Source organism: Aplysia californica, unplaced genomic scaffold (assembly GCF_000002075.1).
Source record: "Aplysia californica isolate F4 #8 unplaced genomic scaffold, AplCal3.0 scaffold00195, whole genome shotgun sequence".
NCBI lineage: Eukaryota > Metazoa > Mollusca > Gastropoda > Aplysiida > Aplysiidae > Aplysia > Aplysia californica.
The window spans coordinates 1013674-1035803 of record NW_004797465.1 but is presented as its reverse complement, the minus strand read 5'-3'; the positions used below and the strand labels follow the sequence as shown (position 1 = coordinate 1035803).

The window sequence follows — 22130 nt, the reverse complement described above, 5'->3', positions numbered from 1 at the left end:
ACGCGGGGTACACTACAGTATAGAGCCGACTCGCTCGCCGCGGGGGCTGGTGCGGCGCCGGCCGGGTCAACGCTCTGTATTTTTGTCGAAATAACGACAGATCATCGTGTTTGAGGCGATAAAATACTGATTTGTAATGATCTCACAGTCTTGAAAAAAATTAGGCTCCATATATTTGTTATAGTGATTGTACTGTGTTAATGTGGAGATGTTTAGTGCATTTGGTACTCTTTTATTGTCTGTCAAACATGGGGTTGCAGCCAGTGACTGACTTTAACAAATTTGATCAAATTTTAAACAACTACCATTTTCTTTAAAAAATTGACTGAAAGGTTAAAGAACGGTACCAAAAGGCTCAGTGGATATAGGCCTTTCAAATGGAACAGATAAATGTGGCATACAGCTACTTTGAAAATTTAGTTTCTGGTACCTATTAGTACATCCACACATTCGGCCAACAGTATGGTGGCATGGGACAAACTCCGACAAGCTCAGTATCGATACTGCTGTGACTGTAATCATCTTCATAAAATGTCACAACAGGAACAAACATCGGTGATCATGGCTCTCCGTTCATTTCTCCCTTCAGAAGCTCTAAAAAATCCCACATGATCCTGGTGTTTCCCCGTCACTCATTTATTCAGATTTTCTAAAAAAGTTTCTCTAGGTTTACTAGCCACATTTACTTTCTATTTGTCAAGTGAGAGCTACATGTCCAAAGACTTTATGTCGATTCAAGCGTCCCAGAAACTGCATTTGTCCCTTCCAAATTGTTTTAATTAGTGACCGTTATACATCAATAAAACAGGTGACAAATGCAAAAATATATACAAAATTTACATTGATTGACTGTTTTCACTAAACATTTTCAAAGGGTGTGTTTCTTTTCTTCAAAAACAGAACTATTAAAATATTTTCTTTTTTTTAAAACCACAAAAATCCCACAGGGTTACTTTTCTCAAATGGGTACACCATCTGATGACCCCAACACGATGATACGTCATTTCAGACAACAGAAGGCAACGAAAACTCAGCATTCACCATCCTCCAGCTCCCACCCTGTTTTATCATTGAACACCCAGAAAAGGATTCTCATCCCCGTCCTCATGATCCGCAAGAAAGAGAGCGTCGTCTTCATTCTCGCCAACCTCCATGCCGTTATCCGCATCGTGGACAAGGTCCAACATCCGATAGTCTTATCGACGAACACCCAGCAAAGGATTCTCATCCCCGTCATCATGATCCGCAAGAATGAGAGAGTCGCCTTCATTCTCGCCAACCTCCATGCCGTTATCCGCATCGTGGACAAGGTCCAACATCCGGTCGTCGTCCTCGCCATCCTGCAAGTCGTCGTTGCCATCGAGCGGCATGTCGTCGTCCAGGCCGATGACCTCGTCGTTCTGGCAGCAGTTGAAGCACGGGATGACCAGGATGTGGGCATAGACCAGGATGCCTTTCAGGATCAGGACAAACCCCGGGACCTGAGGACATTTAGTCGGAGTCAGAGTTTTACGGCACTTGTAACACAATCAGGTCATATGACGAATGCTGAAGATTAGAGGTGTTACTAGAGAGTAGCATACAAATGAAACAAGGAGGAGAAGTAAGGACAATGTACATTGAATAAGAAAGAAGGAGCAAACCTCACCAGAGCATCCTCCAATCACACACTAAGAAAGCGTAACATCACCACCACCCATGCCAATAGAAAATTTTTTAAAAAATATATATGGGTGTTTTTACATCCCCATGGCCCCATTCAGATTATTTGGGAGGTGGGCTTCCAAACTTGCCTGTCGGGGCCAACCTAGTCTGAGAGGAATAAAACATCCAAGCAGAAAGACCGAGATGCTCGATAAAAATTTTTCTTCATTCCGGAACCGAACTTGGGTCTCCTATGTTTGACATCGAAGCACTTAAGCACTCTCTGTCACCGTGTCCGTCTGTCGCTGTGTCTGTCTCTGTGTTGCTGTTTCTCTTTCTTGCTCTCTCTCTCTCTCTTTCTCTGGTCTCTCTCTCTCTAGTCGCTGTCACTGCTCCCATCTTTGTTTCTCTGTCTCTATCTCTGTGTTTCAGTCTCTGGTTCTGTCTCTCTCCGTTTGTCTCTGCCACTTTTACTCCCTGTCGCTTTGCGTCTCTCTGTGTCTTCATTTCTCGCTGTTAGAGAAAGAGAGAGAGAGAGAGAGAGAGAGAGAGAGAGAGAGAGAGACACACGGAGACAGAAAGACAGAGACAGAGACACAGAGAGAGAGAGAGACAGAGACACAGAGAGAGAGAGAGAGAGGGAACAGCAACACAGATAGACACACAGAGAGACAGAGAGCCCTGCTCACATGTGCAATAAAGAACAGCTCCCTGTGGAGAGCCACACAGAGACAGGTACAGCGACAGAGAGCCCACTCACCTGAGCAATAAAAAACTGCTCCCACGACTCACAGTGGAGAGCCACAGAGAGAGAGAGAGAGAGAGAGAAAGAGAGAGACAGCGACAGAGAGCCCACTCACCTGAACAATAAAAAAACTGCTCCCAGTGAAGAGGCACTAAGAGAGAGAGAGAGAGAGAGAGAGAGAGAGAGAAAGAGAGAGAGAGGGAGGGAGGGAGGGAGGGAGAGAGAAAGAGAGAGAGAGAGAGAGAGAGAGAGAAAAAGAGAGAGACAGCGACAGTGAGCCCACTCACCTGAGCAATAAAAAACTGCTCCCAGTGGAGAGCCACTAAGAGAGAGAGAGAGAGAGACAGCGACAGAGAGCCCACTCACCTGAGCAATAAAAAACTGCTCCCAGTGGAGAGCCACTAAGAGAGAGAGAGAGAGAGACAGCGACAGAGAGCCCACTCACCTGAGCAATAAAGAACTGTTCCCAGTGAAGAGAGAGAGAGAGAGAGAGAGAGAGAGAGAGAGAGAGAGAGAGAGAGAGAGAGAGAGAGAGAGAGACAGAGAGAGAGAGAGAGAGAGACAGAGAGAGCGACTGAGAGTCCACTCACCTGAGCAATAAAGAACTGCTCCCAGTGGAGAGCCAAACAGATGCCCCAGTAGAAGGCCCACACCAGCAGCTCCACCATGATCCGCGGCAGCGCCCCCTGGTCGCGCACCAGGAACAGGCCCAGGTACGTGTATACGATGTAGCTCAGCAGCGACCCTGGCACAGAGCAACGGAGGAAATCATACGTCATTCTACAAACTTCATCATTGGAAAATATCACTATCATTCCCCAAAGGTAAACACAGAGCACCACAGTATTTTTGTCTGTTACCATACCAAAAGCAGTAACAAACTTATGAGAGTTCTCGGGTCTGCTGGTGTAATAGTAGTCGTAAAGAGCATAGAGCATACTGTAGAGTGTGGATATGCGCTATATAAATGTTATTTTCTATCATTAAATATTATAGGAGGAAGTGCCCTCATAGTATAGGAAGACAAATACACCAAATAAAAAAAAAAGGAATGATTTTATTTGCCTGACTCTTTTATCTCCGAGGCGGGGTAAACCCATTATGCCACGGCCCTTTTTGGTACCTAATTTAAAAATCACAAAAACGTCACTGAATATGTCTTTAAATCAAAACAAGTGAACCTATTTTGATAGTTCCTCATCTAATGAATGAAATCCTGATAAAAGAGACCTGTTTTCAGCAATTGCCAAAAAGTAATTTAATGTCAAAGTCGTTCCTACCATGAGCCGTTGGTAGCGGCTCGCCAGAGATAAAAAGTTTAACCAAAACCTTACCCACAAAAGCCAGCACCACACGCCAGTCGGCAGCAAGCTGAAAAGCTGCATCCTGAAAGTCCTCGATATGTCCGTTTGGCATCTCCGTGTACTGAACTCCATCCACCAGGTTGAAAATGATGAGAAGAATCGTGGCAAACGCAAAACCGTAAGATGCTGAAAAAGACGAGGAAAAATTCTCATCTTAAAACTTCCACACGAATCACACACAATGGACTTACAAAAGCACCCACTAAATTTCGACTGCACAGTGTAAGACTTGCAACTGCATATGGTCATATAAGCGTCCAGGGGTGAATGTCAGCAGAAAAGTCCTTTCGGGGAATCGGGCTTACTCTGCTCACCTCTCTAGCCTCAACAGCACAAAGTCTGCTTTGACTATCGAGGCATCCCGGAAATAGTAGTTCACAAGAGAGTGATAAACATACAAAAGAAGGGGAGGAAAATGACGATAGTAATGATGAGGAAAGTTGTTGTTGTTGTTGTTATCGATCCAGCAACATCTGGGCTCTCGCCCTTCTGTCCAATGCCATGTAGTATGATGAGGAAAGAAAAAGCGACATCTCTCCCCCCTATGTTGTTCCGGCACAGTATGAGCATGACATTGATAAATCATCCCATTTACAATTCTACTATGCATAAGAACATGTAAATACCCCCCCCCCCCTTTGGGAATGGCCTAAAGGCACTTCAGTTAGTAGCACTGCCTTGATGGGGGGATGCCTCATCATATGTCATTTTCTGGCCGCGCGGAAAATTGCATTTTTGAAATAGAAAAATTGCAAAAAATTGCAAGGTAAACTGCCCAAAAATAGCAAAAAAATTGCAACCTTCCCATCCCTGGCGCATTAATACGGGCTTAACATTTTTAGTTTAAAAAACATGACAATTTGAGTATCGGTAGCATAAAAGCCGAACAGCCTTTTAAAAAATCATGACCCATTATACAAATTTTATTAACAATATTTACCAGTAACAACACTCGAGTACGTTAACAATAAAGTTATCGACCAAATATAATATAATACTGCGTGACACAAAATAATGGAACCCTTGGTTTTCGTAATAACTTTTAAATGAAGGCATAAAATTAGACCAAATTTAGTATATAACGGGTACTTGGTTCATGCAAAGACCTAATAATAATAATAAATAGCATTTATACTGCGCATTTCCATTTCCTAAAAGATGCTCAAAGCGCATTACAATGAAAAAGACATCACATCTTAAAAATTAATCGACACAAATGTGTACATAAAACAAAGTATTATAGGCTACATATAATATAAATGCATATGTGTAAAATTTTATACCAGAAAAACAGTCTAGAAGTGTAGTATGAGGTTTAGTCTAATAAAAACCAAAAATTTGATGGGAGATTTTCGAAACAATCTCTAAATTCAAAATTAGCTTAGGCTCCAATCACTTCAGATCCTGTTCTATTTTTCTCTTGAAACCTTTGATACACCGGTAATCTGTATTTTGATCCCGTGTGAACGCAGCTTAACTCAGTGTCTACGTACACAGTAACCGGCAACCAGGTATGTAGTCTCAGTGTCATGTACACGATAACCGGGCAGTTCAGAACTCCAAGTTCAGTTTTTGTCTTCCGGTGTTGCCTTCAAACCAAGCCCTCTCCTGACTCTACCTTTAAAAAAAAATCAATAATCCCCCAATTCCGGAGCCCTATACTTCGCAGCGCACAGACTTTGAATGAACTTTGGTGACCCCAACCGGTACTCACAATGTGATGCGAAAGCACAGGTTCACTGACCAGTCACGATGGCGAGCCCGACAAGTCGCTTTCTTTTTTTTTTTAAAGTGGAAGCACAGGACAAAATATTGATTAATTTTCTTTCCGGTTACCGTGTACGTAGATACTGAGACTAGGTGCCCAATTACCGTGTATGCAGACACATGCATCATGTACGATTACGAACAATATTCATGCGCACGCGTGTGCACACACACACACACTCACGTACACCTTACACGCGCACACACATGCATACCACACACACACCTACTTTCTATCACATGCGCACGCTTACACACATTAGATCTAGATCTCTATACATGTCTCATTGTGTGTTGTACATAATGTATTCCGGCCTGAAGTTCCGGTTATAGCTTTTAGAGTACGCCCAGTAGGTTTAGGCTAGAGCTGGGCCGAAACCATGATTTACGTAGGCCTATCGGTTCTGTACTCGCACCATTTCGTATTATAAATTCTGTTAAAATTAAAGCGTTGATATATTTTTGCCTAATATTGCAAGACCGCGATTTCCTGGGGGGCCAGCATTTTTCAAAATAGCGTTTGGTGCCAGACACTAAGCAGTTAATATGAACCCAAGCAGGCAAGACAAAACCACACTTAAATAAAAAATAGGTCCATCCTTATCGAGAAGATTGCATTGTTGAAAAAAAAAAAGCAAAAATTATGTTTACTAATATCATGTAAATAAACTAACAATACTTAGTAAATTTTAAATGAAGAGAGTCCTAAGGCTTCAATATTTCATTCTATGAACTTCATCATTAAAAAGTATCATTCCCCAAAGGTAAACATAGTGCCCCATTCTATTTTTGGCAGTATGTTATCCTACCAAAAGCAACAGCAAATTTCATTTAAAAAGCAAATAAACCAGAGTCACGGTTATTACAAACATCTTTTCAGAGTCAGAATAACATGTACACAGTTTTTTGTTTTAGTAAGAGTTTTATGGCACTTGCAACACAATAAGGTCATTAAGTGCCGAAGATTAGAGGTGTTGCAAGAGAGTAACAAATATATAAAAGAAGGAGAGATCTGGACGATATATGTTTGATAGGAAGGAAGGAGCTGAAACCACACCAGAGCACCCGCCAACCACCCACATGTAGGCCTACACTGTTTGAAATCAGAGAAAACCACTGGGCAAGAGTGGACTAGGACAAGGAAGAGACCAAAACTCTGTACAGCATAAAAAGTGGGAGGTTCAAAACAACAAGCAGCACTGTCTGTCTTTGTCAGTACCCATTACAGTACCTTTGTTTAGTCTTAGTAAGAGTTTTACGGCACTTGCAACACAATAAGGTCATAGTCATATAAGTGCCGAAGAATAGATGTGTTACAAGAGAGTAGCAAACACAAAATAGAAGGAGGGAAGATAAAGACGATAGAAATTTAATAGGAAAGAAGAAGCAAACCACACCAGAGCACCCACCAACCACCCACTTAGTAAGAGTTTTGCAGCACTTGCAACACATTTATGTCATGTTGTAAGTGCCGAAGAATAGAGCTGTTACTAGAGAGTAACATACACAGAAAACAACAAGGAGGAGAGATAAGTATGATAGATGTTTAATAGAAAAGAAGGAAAACAAAAACCCACACCAGAGCACCCACCAACCACCCACACAGTACCTTCTGAGCCCAAAAACTTCATGGGGTGTATGGAGTGCTTGCGGATGAACTTCTCCTCATAAATCAGCTTGGTGGCAAACATGATCTGTCCCATCCCGATCTGAAGATCTCCTGTGGATACAGGAAGGAAACGGTCAGGGCTTTATTGTTTTAGTCAGAGTTTTACGGTATGTGCAATACAAATTGTTTTAGTAAGAGTTTCACAGCACTGCAATATAAATAGGTCCTATAAGTGCTAGGTCAGTGCTTTATTGTTTTAGTAAGAGTTTTGCGGTACTTGCAATACAAATAGGACCTTTAAGTGCCAGGTCAGCGCTTTATTGTTTCAGTAAGTTTTATGGCACTTGCAATACAAATAGGACCTATAAGTGCCAGGTCAGCGCTTTTTTGTTTTAGTAAGAGTTTTACGGCACTTGCAATACAAATGAGACCTATAAGTGCCAGGTCAGCGCTTTATTGTTTCAGTAAGTTTTATGGCACTTGCAATACAAATAGGACCTATAAGTGCCAGGTCAGCGCTTTTTTGTTTTAGTAAGAGTTTTGTGGCACTTGCAATACAAATGAGACCTATAAGTGCCAGGTCAGCGCTTTTTTGTTTTAGTAAGAGTTTTACGGCACTTGCAATACAAATGAGACCTATAAGTGCCAGGTCAGGGCTTTATATTATTATAGCTTTAGTAAGAGTTTTACGGCACTTGAAATACAAATTGGACCTATAAGTGCCAGGTCAGCGCTTTATTGTTTTAGTAAGAGTTTTACGGCACTTGAAATACAAATTGGACCTATAAGTGCCAGGTCAGGGCTTTGGGTGGAACAGTTGTTGTCTGTGAGGGGCCCGGCATTTTGTCCTTGAAAAAGACACTATATAGGAAATTTTCTCACTTCACCCCCATGGGAATGGGTTCCCAGCTATAGACAGTAAAAGATCTTGTCAGTTTGTTAGTGTTTTGAGTCCTTAATCTATTGCTTGCGCTGTATGCTTCCTGTGAGGTCGTACAAAAAATTCCATAACCCTTCCTAGTAAGCCCAAAACCATGTCACTTAATGTTTACACAAGTAAAAAAGATAAAAATAGAATTGTACATAAAAAAGGGGACTTTCATGTACATAATGTTATGTGCATATTGTCATTGATTGTGCTGTGGTAGTATGAATGTTTGCTTATGTGTTAGTGTTAATCTAAAGAGTGTGTATGCATGTTCAATCACTTGTGGTTTGAGTTGACATGAAGTTATTACAAACCGCCTGGAGCTGTTTTGTATGGGAGTATAACTATTCCCTGTGATTACCTGCAGCTATGTCGTATATCATTGTCACTATAACTATTCCCTGTGATTACCTGCAGCAATGTAGAATATCATTGTCACTATAACTATTCCCTGTGATTACCTGCAGCTATGTCGTATATCATTGTCACTATAACACTATTTCCTGTGATTACCTGCAGCAATGCCGTATTTCTCAAACCCGTCAGGAGTGTTGTGCACATAGTCCGAGATGCCCAGCGCGCCGAACCCGAGGGTGGCCACAACCACACCGAACCAGACATAGAAGGGCAGCTGCTGGGCCAGGAACGCCATGGACAGCAACGCCGTGAAGAAGGCCACAGTGCCTGTTGGAAGCCAAAGTTTTAAAGACAAGTGTTTATTTCACAGCCGCATTCTTTAGATAGAGTTTTACAGCACTTGCAGCGAGCTCACATGATCTTATGCAGTTGTGAGCGCCGTAAAACACTTACCCAGCACTTGCAACATAATTAGGTCATATAAGTGTCGAAGGTTAGAGCTGTTACTAGCGAGTAACATATAGAAAAAAGACGGAGAAGTAAAAAGATGATAAACATTTGATAGGAAAGAAGGAACAAACCAACTAAAAACCTTATTCTTAAAAGCTGATTTATTTATTTAGAAATGATTCCCATTTGAAAAATTAATGAAAAAGGAAAAAAAGCTAGCCATTTTTCTTGGAACATGCTCCTTCTCCCCCTGTTACACCTCACATTAACTGACCAATCGTAGAGCAGGAAAAACACAATTCATGTCAACTCGACATCTCATTTTTCTTCGTGAGAGAGAGCAGTTCCACATCTCTTGTTTGAAGTCTCTTTGTAGATCGAAGCACTATTTCCCTGTTCAAAATCCCATACAAAGTGCCTATTTTCACTTCGGCTTAATGATTTTACCAAAAGCAGCATGAACTCTTAGATACTTGTCTTGATTGCTAACATAATATCAAGTTGGAGACACTGAAAAAAGAATGTCTTCCTCCAATATGCCTATGACTGCATAAATAAGCAGAGAAAAGGGACACTTAGAATCAGGCGCTATGCTTTCATCCACTAAGCATAATAATATTCTCTCCCCAAAGCCAAGGGCTGGCCACACTGGTAGTTGCTGGCCAAAACTGCATTGAAATGAAGAGGTTTCCATTTTTTCCTTACAGCATTTAAATATCATTATTATATTATTGAGGAGAACAACTGCAAGTAGCTTCTGACAAACGCAGAGCGAGGTGAAAAAACGGTCGTCAGACCCCTCCTGCAACCACGATATTCAAATGCAGCGGCAGAGACTGTCACTGTTTCTTCAACACTCTGCCTTTGGCCTACACAGGAAAACACACCGTCATGGCAGACGCTGCTCAAACAGATACCAGAGGAACTTGGCCACGTGTTGTCTGGTCGTGACTTAAATATTCAAATAGGCCAAGAACTACAGAAATGATTCCAGCGTACAACAAGAGACTGGAACTGGAGTTTACCTGTTGTATTGCATTTTGTCGGCAGAGAATTCTAACCGTCTAACTCCGAAATTTTCTCTAATTGTTTTTTTCCTTAAAATAGATCGACATGACGAATGGCTACGTCCTATTAAAATCTAGAACAATTTTGACAAACAAAAGTCTTGTTTTAAAGAGAAATTCTAACCGTATATTCCGACTAGCTTCCGTGACTGAAGAATTCTAACCGTCTAATTCGTTTAGGTAGCCCACCATTGTGGATCACGGCGATAACGTTTTGCTCTGAATGAGGCGGTTGATTATAAATAAATGCAAAATCAGAAAAGGCTGCTTTTGTTAAAGGGTTGGTTGACTGTCGAGCCTGTGGAGAAAAAGGAGAGAGAAAGCAGAAGATCATGGTCCATGAAGTACCATCTGCGAGTGAATGGGGCCAGAGTCAAAGAGTGCAATGCTTTCTTTTTAAGTCCTGTACTTTGTTACTAGTGTGTTCACACTGTTCTCACATGTGGGTTGGGAGTAGCAGAGGGTAAGGTTCCAGTTCAGAGAAAAAGGGTTAGGGAGGAGACTACAGCATCAAAGGTACTTAAACAGTTTCTTCGTGATCTGCCCAAGTTGCCATCTCACTATTGCCGAAGGGCTCCAGTAAGTTATACTTGGAACCTGTTTTCCAGAGCTTACAGGCAGTGTACCGCCATTTGTATAAAGAAAAGTATGAGTGGGGGGGGGGGGGGAGTACTTTCTACCTTCAAGTTTATAGAGGAGATCAATGCTATGAACCTGTCATTGTTCCATCCTCGAAAAGATAGGTGTGATCTTTGTGTGGGCTTTGAGGAGGGGAATGTGGAAGAGGGGGCATACAAAAAAGACAGCAGACAAGGAAAAATGCATGGGCAGCCAAAAAATCAAATACATCAAAATGGACCAGCAATCAGTTCAGCTATATCCCCGCACCAATGCTTCTGCTTTGTACTACAAGACGAAATTGAATGTACACAATTTCACAGTATAGGAACTAGAGAGCAAGGATTGCGTATGTTATGTCTCAAATGAATGCGAAGGTGCTCTGACTGCAAATAAATTTGCTGCTTGTGTGGCTGATTTTTGGTCATCTGATATGACTCCAGATCATTATATTCAGATGGATGTGGCTGTATCAGAACTGCAAAGTCACAATGAGTTCTGCACCGTTACATTTCAGCTCTGTCAAAGGTAAAACTGTAACATTAAAATTCCTAGAGAAGGGCTATACACAGATGAAGGTGAACAGTGCTCACAGTACATCTACTATCCAGCTGATTATGTCAGGCTAATGGAAGATTGTAGGAAAGTGAAGCCATATGTAGTCAAGTATTTGACTCATTGCATCTTTTCTGATTTCATCAAACTAACCAACCAGAGTTTACACACCAGATGGTCAAATTAAATACAAACTGAGATTTGATGATGACTGGTCACATCTGCCTTTGAAACGCAGCGAGTCCACAGACATTCTCCATAAAGACATGAAGGGGCTGCCTCTGTACCAGGGTAGAAAGTTTAATTCGTTGATAGAGAACTTTAATAACACATGCAAGAAATGAAGTCTGTTGTGCCATCTGACTACCACAAGTTCTATGACAATCTAGAATTGAGTACGTCACCAGTGCGCAAGTTAAAACCCACGATTAAGTCTTATTTAATATGCAGCGTATTGTGTTTTGGTTTAAGTAGTTTTTTTTATCGCTAACCAGAGCTTTAGCTTCATTGGGTAGAGCATTTTAAAGCCTCATAATGGTGCTTGAACAAGAGGATAATTCATTCCTGTTGACACTGGATGCTGCTATGGCATACCTCATCTTGATGACTTTCTATGTAAAATGTGTTATTTAATTAGGCCATACATTAGGTGGGGATGCATTATATGAAGTTTAGTTGAGCTTAAAAAAAATCATATTACTTCTAGAGTCCTCCAACCAAGTTAAATCATGTTTTTAGAGTTAGAAGCATTTCAGTTTCTTCCACTGGAGAACTGATGGGTCGCTTTTCAATCTTGCTCGACTTCGAGCCAAGACCAAAATCAACAAACCAAACAACAATATGAGACCTTTTCTTTGCCGGTGATGCTGCTGTTGTCGCTCATGATGAATCAACCCTATAAATAATCCTGCGTTTAAGAAGATTGAGATGGCTGGGCCATGTCAAGAGAATGGACGACAACGGATTCCGAAGCAATTTCTCTATGGACAACTTGCCCATGGAAAGAGACCAAGGGGAAGGTCAAAACTGAGGTACAAAGACATCTGCAAAAACAGATTATCTAAGCTTGGAGTAGATGTCAGCATCTGTGAAGAAATAACCGAGGACAGGAAAACATGGAGGAAAATGATAAATGAAAGAACTATTATGCTAGTGACGAGAGAGTAAGCACTGCGACAGAATCTGCACTTCAAACAGGAAAAATTAGCCATAAAAGAAGCTCCAAGAAGACAATTTGTATACGGAAATTCTTCTCTGCCCCCCCCCCCCCTTACCCCTTCTCTCTCTCTCTCTCTCTTTCAGACCCCTCCCCCCCTCTCTCTCTCAACCTCTCTCTCTCTCTCTCTCAACCTCTCTCTCTCTCTCTCTCTCAAGTAACCAATCCTTCTCACAATTTCCTTGAGAATGGAGGATCAAATAGTAGCTTTATAGTAAAAACTTAACGACGCACTTAATCTGTGGACAAGTCCACTGCCTAATTAGAATTATGTGGAAATAAAGTGTGAAGTTCAGTTTTAGATATAATAACAGTATTATTGTTAGATTCTACATCTACAGTACTATGTAGTACTAATTAGAACTTTTATGGTAGGCTTCCTATTGGATTGACTGCAGGTGTAGTCATTTCGAGTTGTTCGGTAACATTAACGTGTCACGATGACTGAGTTAGACGTAACGAAGCGCGTGGCGTCCCTTCCGGGTTGGAGAATTCTAAACGAACAATTCGTTCGTCCACACTTGGACGCTTAGAAATCCAAAACAGAGCGGTCTATCCGTATAACTCTGGTTTAGGACTTAAAAAATAAGATTTCGGCAATTTTGTTTTAAATACTTAAAAGTAGAGTCATGTATTCCAGTCTAGCGCATTTAAAGACAGTAAATCCCCATAAGAGCCTTTGAATTCAGTTTTTTGTCTCTCCTACAAAATTTACGAAATCAGAGTTGGACGGTTAGAATTCTCTGCCGACGATTTATTTCATTTAATAAAATAAAAAAATCAAAGGATCCCAAACATTTTCTTGGTACCAGTACATGCCAAAATGTACACCCAGCTTGAAGCCACAAGTTGCACTTTATTCCATTCTGAGTTTTTTTCAGTGATAGCAAATATTCACCTTCATACAACCAAATTTAAATTAAATTAGTGTAACTGACAGATTCCCGTACAATTCCTCACCAGAATAAAGATAAGATCACAGTACATAAAAGAAAGCATGCACCCGTGTCAGTGACAAAAGCCAGCAATTGCACATTACTTCAAATTTTCTGAATGCATACAATTTCAGGAAAAGCAAAAATATTTCAATACACATAGTAAAAAAATAATTTTAAAGTAATAATAAAATTAATAATTGACAATGATAATAATAATAATGAATAGCATTTACATACGAGAGTATACCCCTTTTTGAAAGTAGGCTTTATGCAAGCTACATGATAAAACACTCACCTTTGAGCATACCAAAACTGGAAGAGTATGTCAGCTGCATGCCAAAGTACGTGAGCAGAACAAATGACACGTGAAAGAATGCTGGTGGAAAGTACAAAAGCTTTGTGTACTTTTTCTGGCGTCTTACTCTTGGCCGATACGCAGGGGCTGGTGGGAACTGCAACACCCGATCTTCCTCTTCCGCATCATTTCCATCGCCAGCATTTGCGTCATTTGCGACGTCATCATTATTGTCAGCGTCATCATTTATGACAAGCCGGGCGGTGGGAGCTTCCTCTTCCCCATTGTTCTCAGCTCTATTTGCGCGTTCATTGTCATCGGCAGCATTGACTTGTGGGTGATGATTTTCCTGCTGGATGTTCCCGTCATCTTCCTCGACATTCATTCCAACATGGTCACGATTGTCTGGAGCACCAGCCAGGATCTCGACAACTCGCTGATTCGCCTGATCCTCGCCTGAGACAATGAGAACAGACATGAACCACAGCGGTCTTACTTACTTGACTTACAGTACAGCTATGATGATGAGAATAGACATGAACCACAGCGGTCTTACTTACTTGACTTACAGTACAGCTATGATGATGAGAATAGACATGAACCACAGCAGTCTTACTTACTTGACTTACAGTACAGCTATGATGATGAGAATAGACATGAACCACAGCGGTCTTACTTACTTAACTTACAGTACAGCTATGATGATGAGAATAGACATGAACCACAGCGGTCTTACTTACTTGACTTACAGTACAGCTATGATGATGAGAATAGACATGAACCACAGCAGTCTTACTTACTTGACTTACAGTACAGCTTGGACTCATCACAACTTTCTTCTTGCTGAGTTTGGCTTGTTTTTTTGTTTGTTTAAGTAGTAGGAATTTTCCGGCCCTTGCAACCCAATTGCCAAAGATTCGAGATGTTTCAAGAGAGAAACATGCAAAAAAAGGAGGAGATATAAAAATGATAGATTATTGACAGGAAAGGAGAAAACCACACCACAGCACCACACACTCTAAATTTAATTTCTTAACATTTATTTCAGTTGACTCAGATTTAAAAAATCAACATGACTACAACTGCATTTCAAAACCAACAGATTAGGTCAATGGCACAACATAGAAGTAGAAGAAGCTGACTACATTAGTGTCCAACAGTTCCCTTCAAAAAGATATTGATATAATTTTTCAGATTCCCCATATAGCAATGAAAAGGAAGTCTATTGCCCAATCTAGAGGTGTTGTATGCATAGAACAAGGCAATGGTCAAAGTGAGAGGTAAAAAAAATTGTTGGCAATACCTTCATACCACTGACGAAGGGAATATCAAAACAAAAAATTGTCAAACAAAATTTTTGATAACATAGCTTGTGTCTATGCAGAAGCTGTTACCCCTAAAATTAAGCCTTTCAATGGTTAAAATGAGACATTGATACTTGGCATCTAGGTTAGATATCAATTGCATTTTCATTAAAGTTGCCACAGTAAGCTATACTTCCACTTACATTCAGTCACAGGGAAATTTTGAAAATATATGTACATCTTTTGAAGAAGAATTAAAGAATATGTCCTTGAAAGAGGAGAAAATGTTTTGTTTTAGTAGAGGTTTTACAGCGCTTGCAACAGCATAAGGTCATATGAGCGCCAGAAAATTAGAGGTGTTACAAGAGAGTAACAAACATAAAAAAGGAGGGGAGATAAGGACGATAGATGTTTGATAGGAAAGAAGAAGCAAACCACACCAGAGCACCCACCAACCACCCACAGAGGAGAAAAGCATACTTTAGCAAGCTGCAGGACTACAACAATTTTAACAACAATGGGACTACAAAAGTAACAATAACACTGCAATAACAGCATTATCATTAACTTTAAACAATACAAAAACTCTAACAACCACTAAGCATTGTCTAAACGGTAAACATTTTGTTGTGAGACTGCCCTTTAAAACATCTCTTAATTACCTCGCTGATTCACTTCTCCATGACGAAACCGTGAAAACCCCAGCCAGTTCTTGTCAATTGCCATCCATAGGAAAAGTAAACCAAACTGCATCAGCTGCTTCAGGAACCACTGCAGAAACAGGATTTTTTTTCTTAGCACAGTGGAACCAGAAAGTGGGTGGTTGGAGAGTGCCACTGGTAGGCCCTAGTTCTCTTCTTTCTCTCTGTCGTTCCAGTTTGTGTGTCTTGTTTTTAAAAACCCGGCAGTCATTGTGTCTATGTGCTTTTCTTGACTAAAAATACAATGAATAATGAAACTGAAAAAAAACTTACAATGGAACTAAATAACCTTTCGTCAAATTTCCGTGTTACTTCTTTCTATTTTTTGACATGGTTCAAAAGATATGCATTTCATATTCATCTTTTTCCAGTGGGAGTGGGGAGATCAGTAGAGAATTATATCATATACCTAACGTGAGTATCTTACACACACCTGGAAAACACAAAAACCCCAACCAAACAGGTATCCCCCTTATATTAAATATATTTCTTGTAGATGATATTATGATACCCATTATAGCTAGACCTTAAATTAGTAGAGATAGGAACAAATTTGATTCTTACAGCTCACTCAATTCACTGAGTGATAAGGTAATTCAGATTTTTATATACATGTAATGCAAGTGGGAAATGGTTTAATGATGGCTTCCAAAAGGTTTTTCTCACAGCTGAAAATATCCAAGTCTTTCACAAAGTATTATAGGTGAGTAGGTTATATATTATAGCATGATTTAGAAACAAAAATACAAATTTGAATTTTTAAAACTTTTAAAAGAAATGTATTGTACAAGAGATGTGAAAAATAAAAGTATCATAATCTTTGTTCTTTTATAGGCAGAACATCTGCAGTAGACATATGATGTAATATAGCAGAGAAGGAAACCATATTCAGATCATTGTACCCAGCAGTTAGTTGACCATCTAAAAGTGATAAAACTCTCAAAAGTACAAAAATAATTACTTCAATGATTTGATGATCACATGATAATTTTTATGATTCGATGGCAACACACAAGACCTAGTTTAGTTTCAATTTTAGAAAGAGTTTTAGGACACTTTCAACACTAATAGGTCATAAAAGAAAGTGTTGAAGATATGAGGTGTCACTTGAGTGAATACCAAAAAAAAAAAGAAGGAGCAGACCACACTTGTCGTACATCAACAGCAACTTACCATCACAAAGGTGTGATCAAAAGCATGAGGTTTTCTTGTTGGGGTACCTTGAACAATCAGCTCTTTCTGCCAACTGCCAACACATTGAAAAAATGGGGTCAATTGAAGAGTACAGTGGAACCTGCCCTTATGGCCATTTTAGCCAATCACCTCTGCACAAACAACCGCTTCCCATATGTAAATGAAACAAAAAATCTCTTTGTTATTTTTTTTCTTCTAATCCAAGAAGCTTATATAGAATATCTAGGAAGCAGAAGAACTTAGAGGGGCTCTGTCCTTCTATCACAATGTGGGGGCAGGGTGATAAAAAATGAACATCTGTGAACTTAAAACGGGGTTCCAACTTGACAGAGTAGCGCCTTTGATGTTCCACAAACACAATAAACAGGGGGCTCACGTGGTCGAGAGGTTATGGTGTTCACCTCTCATTTAACAAGCCCCGACTTCGAATCCGGAAAATGACGGAAAATTTTCTGCTCCAAAATTGTCTCCTTTCACTTCCTTTCCTGCTCTCTCGCAATGTTTTGTCGCTTACTTTCATCTCCACTTTCTGCCCCCACCCCCTCATCTCCTTTGCCCCCTCCTCTGGGCTCCTGCCTCTTCGTGCAGCCTTTCTACTGCTATTTCTTGGCTCCTTCTTACTGCTGTCTTTCAACCACACCCCTGATCTTATTGTAGGTAAGAACTAACACCTAGCCTTCTCGGTTGTGGGTGAAAAATCTCAGAGGTCCAGTGTGCAAGTTGCGCACGTTAAAGATCCCTTAGCGGTCCAAAATCGATAAGAGTAGGCTTCCGCTGCCACCCGGGCAAAATTAAAAATTTCCTACCAACTGAAAATGTTTAATGTGTCGCGCACCCTCAAATGACCATAGGCAGTTGCGAGTGCCCTAACACTTACACCAAAACAAGACATTCCAATAAATGGTAGCTTGGATTCTTCCTCAATTTCAAAGCCATGTACCTATTAGCTAGAGTAGATTCGGGTAACTTCGCAACTCTCAGTTGGCTCACGATGAAACAAGTCTACACCACTATGCTCAACGTATATGATTCAAGTTTCGTCAGCAACTTTTCGTAGCAAATGTAAATGCAGATAGTTCACTGATAAGTTTGCTTGCAAGTCGTACTTCAGCTGCCTCATTCTTTTTTCAAGTGGATGTGGTGACAGGGAACTTTGCCACCATATCAGGGAAATTTGCCAGTCCTTTAAGGGGAATTTGCTGTACTTGGAGATAATCTTATTTCATTATGCATGTGTAAATTATTAAACAACATGTAAAAACTGATCTTTTGTTAAAGGGAAACCCGCATATTGACGGTGCGCGATGTTAACCGTGCAAGGCATTCTTCGCAAATTTTTCAGGAGAAAAAAAAAACTAATTTATTTCAAAATGCGTTTTAGCAGAGTAACGGTTTCAACATATGGGGATTTTTATAAGACAATACACATGATGGGAGTGTATGTTTCTTCCACATCAAGAAAAAAGGTGTCTTTTTCAGCCCTTACACGGATAACATTCCCTTATCTTGCGCTTCCCCTATACGCTCACGCTCAGCCCAGCCTGAGACCCTGCACGGATAACATTGCCCAATACAGCCCAATACGTCGAGTGCCAACCCTGGGAGGCGCAAGGCACTGTCTTCTTCCCCTGCACGCTCTGGCATCACAAAAAGCTTGGAAACAAGCGATTCCAAAACTTCAATGTGTTCAGTAGTATACATGTAATTAATTAGCGGCAGCTGGCCGTATAGGCTTGTTGATTTTATAATGAGTATTTTACACACAGTTAATGTAACGGCAGTGGCAGTCCTACACAACAGGACCTTGAGCAGTGGTTGTAGTACCGGTAGAGTTTAACTGTAGTAGTTCTCGGTGGTGATACTGACCATTAAAATACTGCTCATTTTTTTTTTCATTCTTATTTACCCCTAGTTGCTTTTATTTTTCCCCTTTTTTTTTGGGGGGTTTTTTTTTTTGGTAAGTGTCTTACGGCGCTCGCAACTGCATAAGGTCATATGAGCGCCAAATACGTTTTTGGGGGGGGGGTCTTTTTCGGGGTTTCTTTTAGTGGGGGCGGGCAATACTATATGAGGAGTTTTCTCTTTTTATCAAAATATTCAGAAAGCTGAAAGTAGAAAGATTGACTACTACCATTTTGAATTTAGTAGTTCATTGTACACTCTAGGCTACTTTGATTAGCTTAAATGAAATAGTAAATAGTAATCATGAACAAATGATGTCAGCGCCGGGGAAAAAAAATTCGTTTTCCTCTCTTTGTCTGAATCTGAATATAGTTTTTTGTTTAGGTTAAACTCCTCAGTGAACACAAGGTAGGCCTACCCTACTGTAGGTCATTTCAGAAGCAGAGCCTGTCACCAAGGCTTACCTGGATTCCTACTAAGGATTTATTGCACTTTTGACTTTGAGGCAAGCTCGTACCCGTAACAATGAATGGAAATTAATGGTCATCTTTAAATACAGAATCATTATATACAAAAAGAACAAGCCCTTGCACTGGTACACAGGGAAGATATATAAACATTAAAGTTTCTGTTAGCTTTGTTTTTGCTCTGATTCTGATTATATAATCTGAAGGCTTCTGATTGTATTGGATAACATTTGTTTTGAGTGCTTTTGTGGTGCTTTTTTTACCCCCTATTATAAAGATTATATGCCTGAAAAATTTAAAGACTTCCTACCTAAAATGGCTAAAAGTGGTGATGGTATATCGTTACCATACTTCGTGACATGACACTCGGTCGCCACTTTTCCCCAAAAAAACTTTAAATGGAATTGATTTTGAATTTTGCGTGGATTCTCATTAATTGTGAGTACAAGTAGGCTATATATGTATCCCAATAAATCTAAATTATTAAAATATTTAAAATACAGTAACGGAAACTGTCTACTAAAAGTTACTATATATGTCAAATTGAAATGCCGGTATCAAAAATGCTTTGCCGATGAGAACAATGGAACGCATACATTCATACTCAATTTCATTTTGGAGGCTGATTAAATAATCAGACCAAAACAAGGGTATTCCTCAAGGTGAGAGAGGCTATGGGACCTATAAGAGTCATAGTGATACAGACACCCTCCCTACATTAAATATTCATTAAAAGAAAAAGTTTTGACTTAGAACTACTATATTTCACATATAATTATAATAATATAATGTCCCTTTTCTAGCCCCATTTTAATCAATCGAGGGCGGCAGCTTCGCAAATCGTCTGCCTCTGAATAGCGAGTGCTCATACACCATAGCGACGTACTATAGTTCGCTATCACTTACACGCTAAGCATCTCAAGACTAGTAACGCGAAAAGCACACGCCCCCACATGCTTCGCACAACCCAAGATGAACCAGCAATTGGAATGCGCGTTTAGTATACAAACGTTTTTTTATTGTAAAACTTCATTTGTGACACTCGAGGTTTTACTGGTAATGAGTAATACGATGTATAATCTTTCATTTGAGAAATTTATTTTTTTAAAAACGATATCGGCCACAGCACTGCTGTTAACATCGCGCACCGTCGATGTCAATAGTTTTAATTCTCACCCACCCAGCCCTCATTCCAAAAAGTAGATCGCCCAGAGACATAGAATCTAGTTGGCAAGAGGTTTTTGGGACTACTAAATTCTCAGGCTGCCCCAGAGCAGCTTTGTCCACCTTAAATAGCTTCAACAGCTTTCTCCAAATCACTTTAAGTATACTTGTTATTGATTCCCTTGCTTGTTTTCCCCATAATAGAATTGTATTTATCTAAGTAAAATAACAAATGGAAAATAAATAGAACTGTGTGCGACTATGTGGTAAAGTTCCCTGACAAGAGAGGCGAATTTTCTTGACAAGGTGTAGATCTGAACAAAGACAATTTTTGAACAGTGGGGCATTCAGTGTACAAAACAACAATAAAATGCAGCAAATATTGTATTTAATTCAAAATAGCAGTTTTAACACAATGTGAATAAAAAGTTGTACAACAACGGTAGTAAGCAGTAGACACAAGAAATAGCGCAGGCGCAGCAGAGACAGGGCAAGAGAGAGGAGTGAAAGGGAAGATTAGCGAAGGAAGACAAAATGCTTAAAACACTGCGATTGTTCTTCGTCATAGCAATTAATTTTTCTGATTGGCTGATCAACTGACAAAGAAATGTTTCTGGTTGCAAGTAACTTGACACTTAAACTCTTCGTTGGTGGATGGAATTTCCCCTTTCCTGGCAAAGTACCGAATATAATATACATTCTTCGAACTATCCTTTGTGTTTGTTTTTATTTCAAAGGAATAAAAAATTTCATTTTACTTCCCTGTTGACTTTTCTCATACTTCGATTCTACTCTCTTACTAAAATAGATCTAGATCTAGATATCTAGATCTATTCTAGATCTAGGAGATAGCCTTTCCAAATCTACTTTGATAACTTTGAAAACTTTCAAAACAAGTTCTTCACGGCCACGGGAAATAACTTTTAAAATGGCTCATTACTATCGATGGACACAGAAAATGAGCTCGATCTTTTCATGTCCCCACTCAGTGTATGTCGACCACGTCGAACTTACAACCAGTCTATTTTCAACAAAGAATTTGAAACGATGATAAAATAAAAACAATTTTAAAAGTTAGAAGAAGAACCAACTCACCGATCGCACATAACTTTCACAAGCCCAAATAGCACAAAAACAGTGCCGATGTATATATCTTTCATAGGTGGGGCAGGCATTTTGTATTTGTTAAATTTGTGAACGATCCGTCAATTTGATGTCGACAAACTTGACGTTTTCTCTAGAAACGACGGGAAATTACATTGCTTTATACTTCCTTGTTCATGTTGGTGTTGGTTGGAAGTTAGTTGACAATAATAGACAACGAAAGATAATTTCCGGGTCAAAGTTTGTGACATCATAACAATAATTGAGGAAGAAGTTGGCCCATTGCTGTGACAGGCCATTATACTTGTAATAAACACCCACCAATTAACGCTTTGATAATTAAACCGTGCCGAAAAGACTGGTGTATATATAATATCATTGTCATTAAAGAGAGAAAAGTTGACGAGTGGTCGTTGCCTTTGATTAAATAAAGATAAGACACAACACTAAAAACAAACGATACGATGGCTATGCGAACAATTTTGCCCGTGTCGAAAAAGTATCGCATAACATCCTTTCAATGTTTTCAATAGGGGATTTTTTTTTGGCCGGCACTATTTCTCCGAACGTTCGGGAAAATAAAGCTGGGCACTATTTCTCCGAACACTCTGAAATATCATCCTTTCCCCCAAATTTCGGATATTATATAGAGATCTATAATTATAGTATGGGCCTACCAAAGATTGTTCGTATACAATATGGTTCAATCGGTCCAAAAAATGTCCGCCGTAAATATTTATA

At 39.9% G+C, this 22130-nt stretch overlaps 1 protein-coding gene across 2 annotated transcripts; it reads right to left on the bottom strand.

The window, feature by feature from the left end:
- Positions 1-762: 762 nt before the first annotated feature.
- LOC101858271 lies at positions 763-21597 on the bottom strand. Of its 2 annotated transcripts, XM_035969924.1 has the most exons (10): positions 21381-21597; positions 16732-16804; positions 15520-15628; positions 13554-14009; positions 8571-8741; positions 7130-7240; positions 3724-3879; positions 2980-3134; positions 1318-1481; positions 763-1185 (listed from the first exon to the last, which is right to left on the bottom strand). In XM_035969924.1, the coding sequence occupies exons 1-10, from the start codon at positions 21458-21460 to the stop codon at positions 1068-1070; spliced, it is 1593 nt and encodes a 530-aa protein (XP_035825817.1). In that variant the 5' UTR covers positions 21461-21597; the 3' UTR covers positions 763-1067. The 2 variants fall into 2 exon arrangements, with proteins under 2 accessions (XP_035825817.1, XP_005098926.1); XM_005098869.3 differs by having other exon boundaries at positions 763-1481; positions 21381-21596.
- Between the last annotated feature and the right edge of the window lie 533 nt (positions 21598-22130).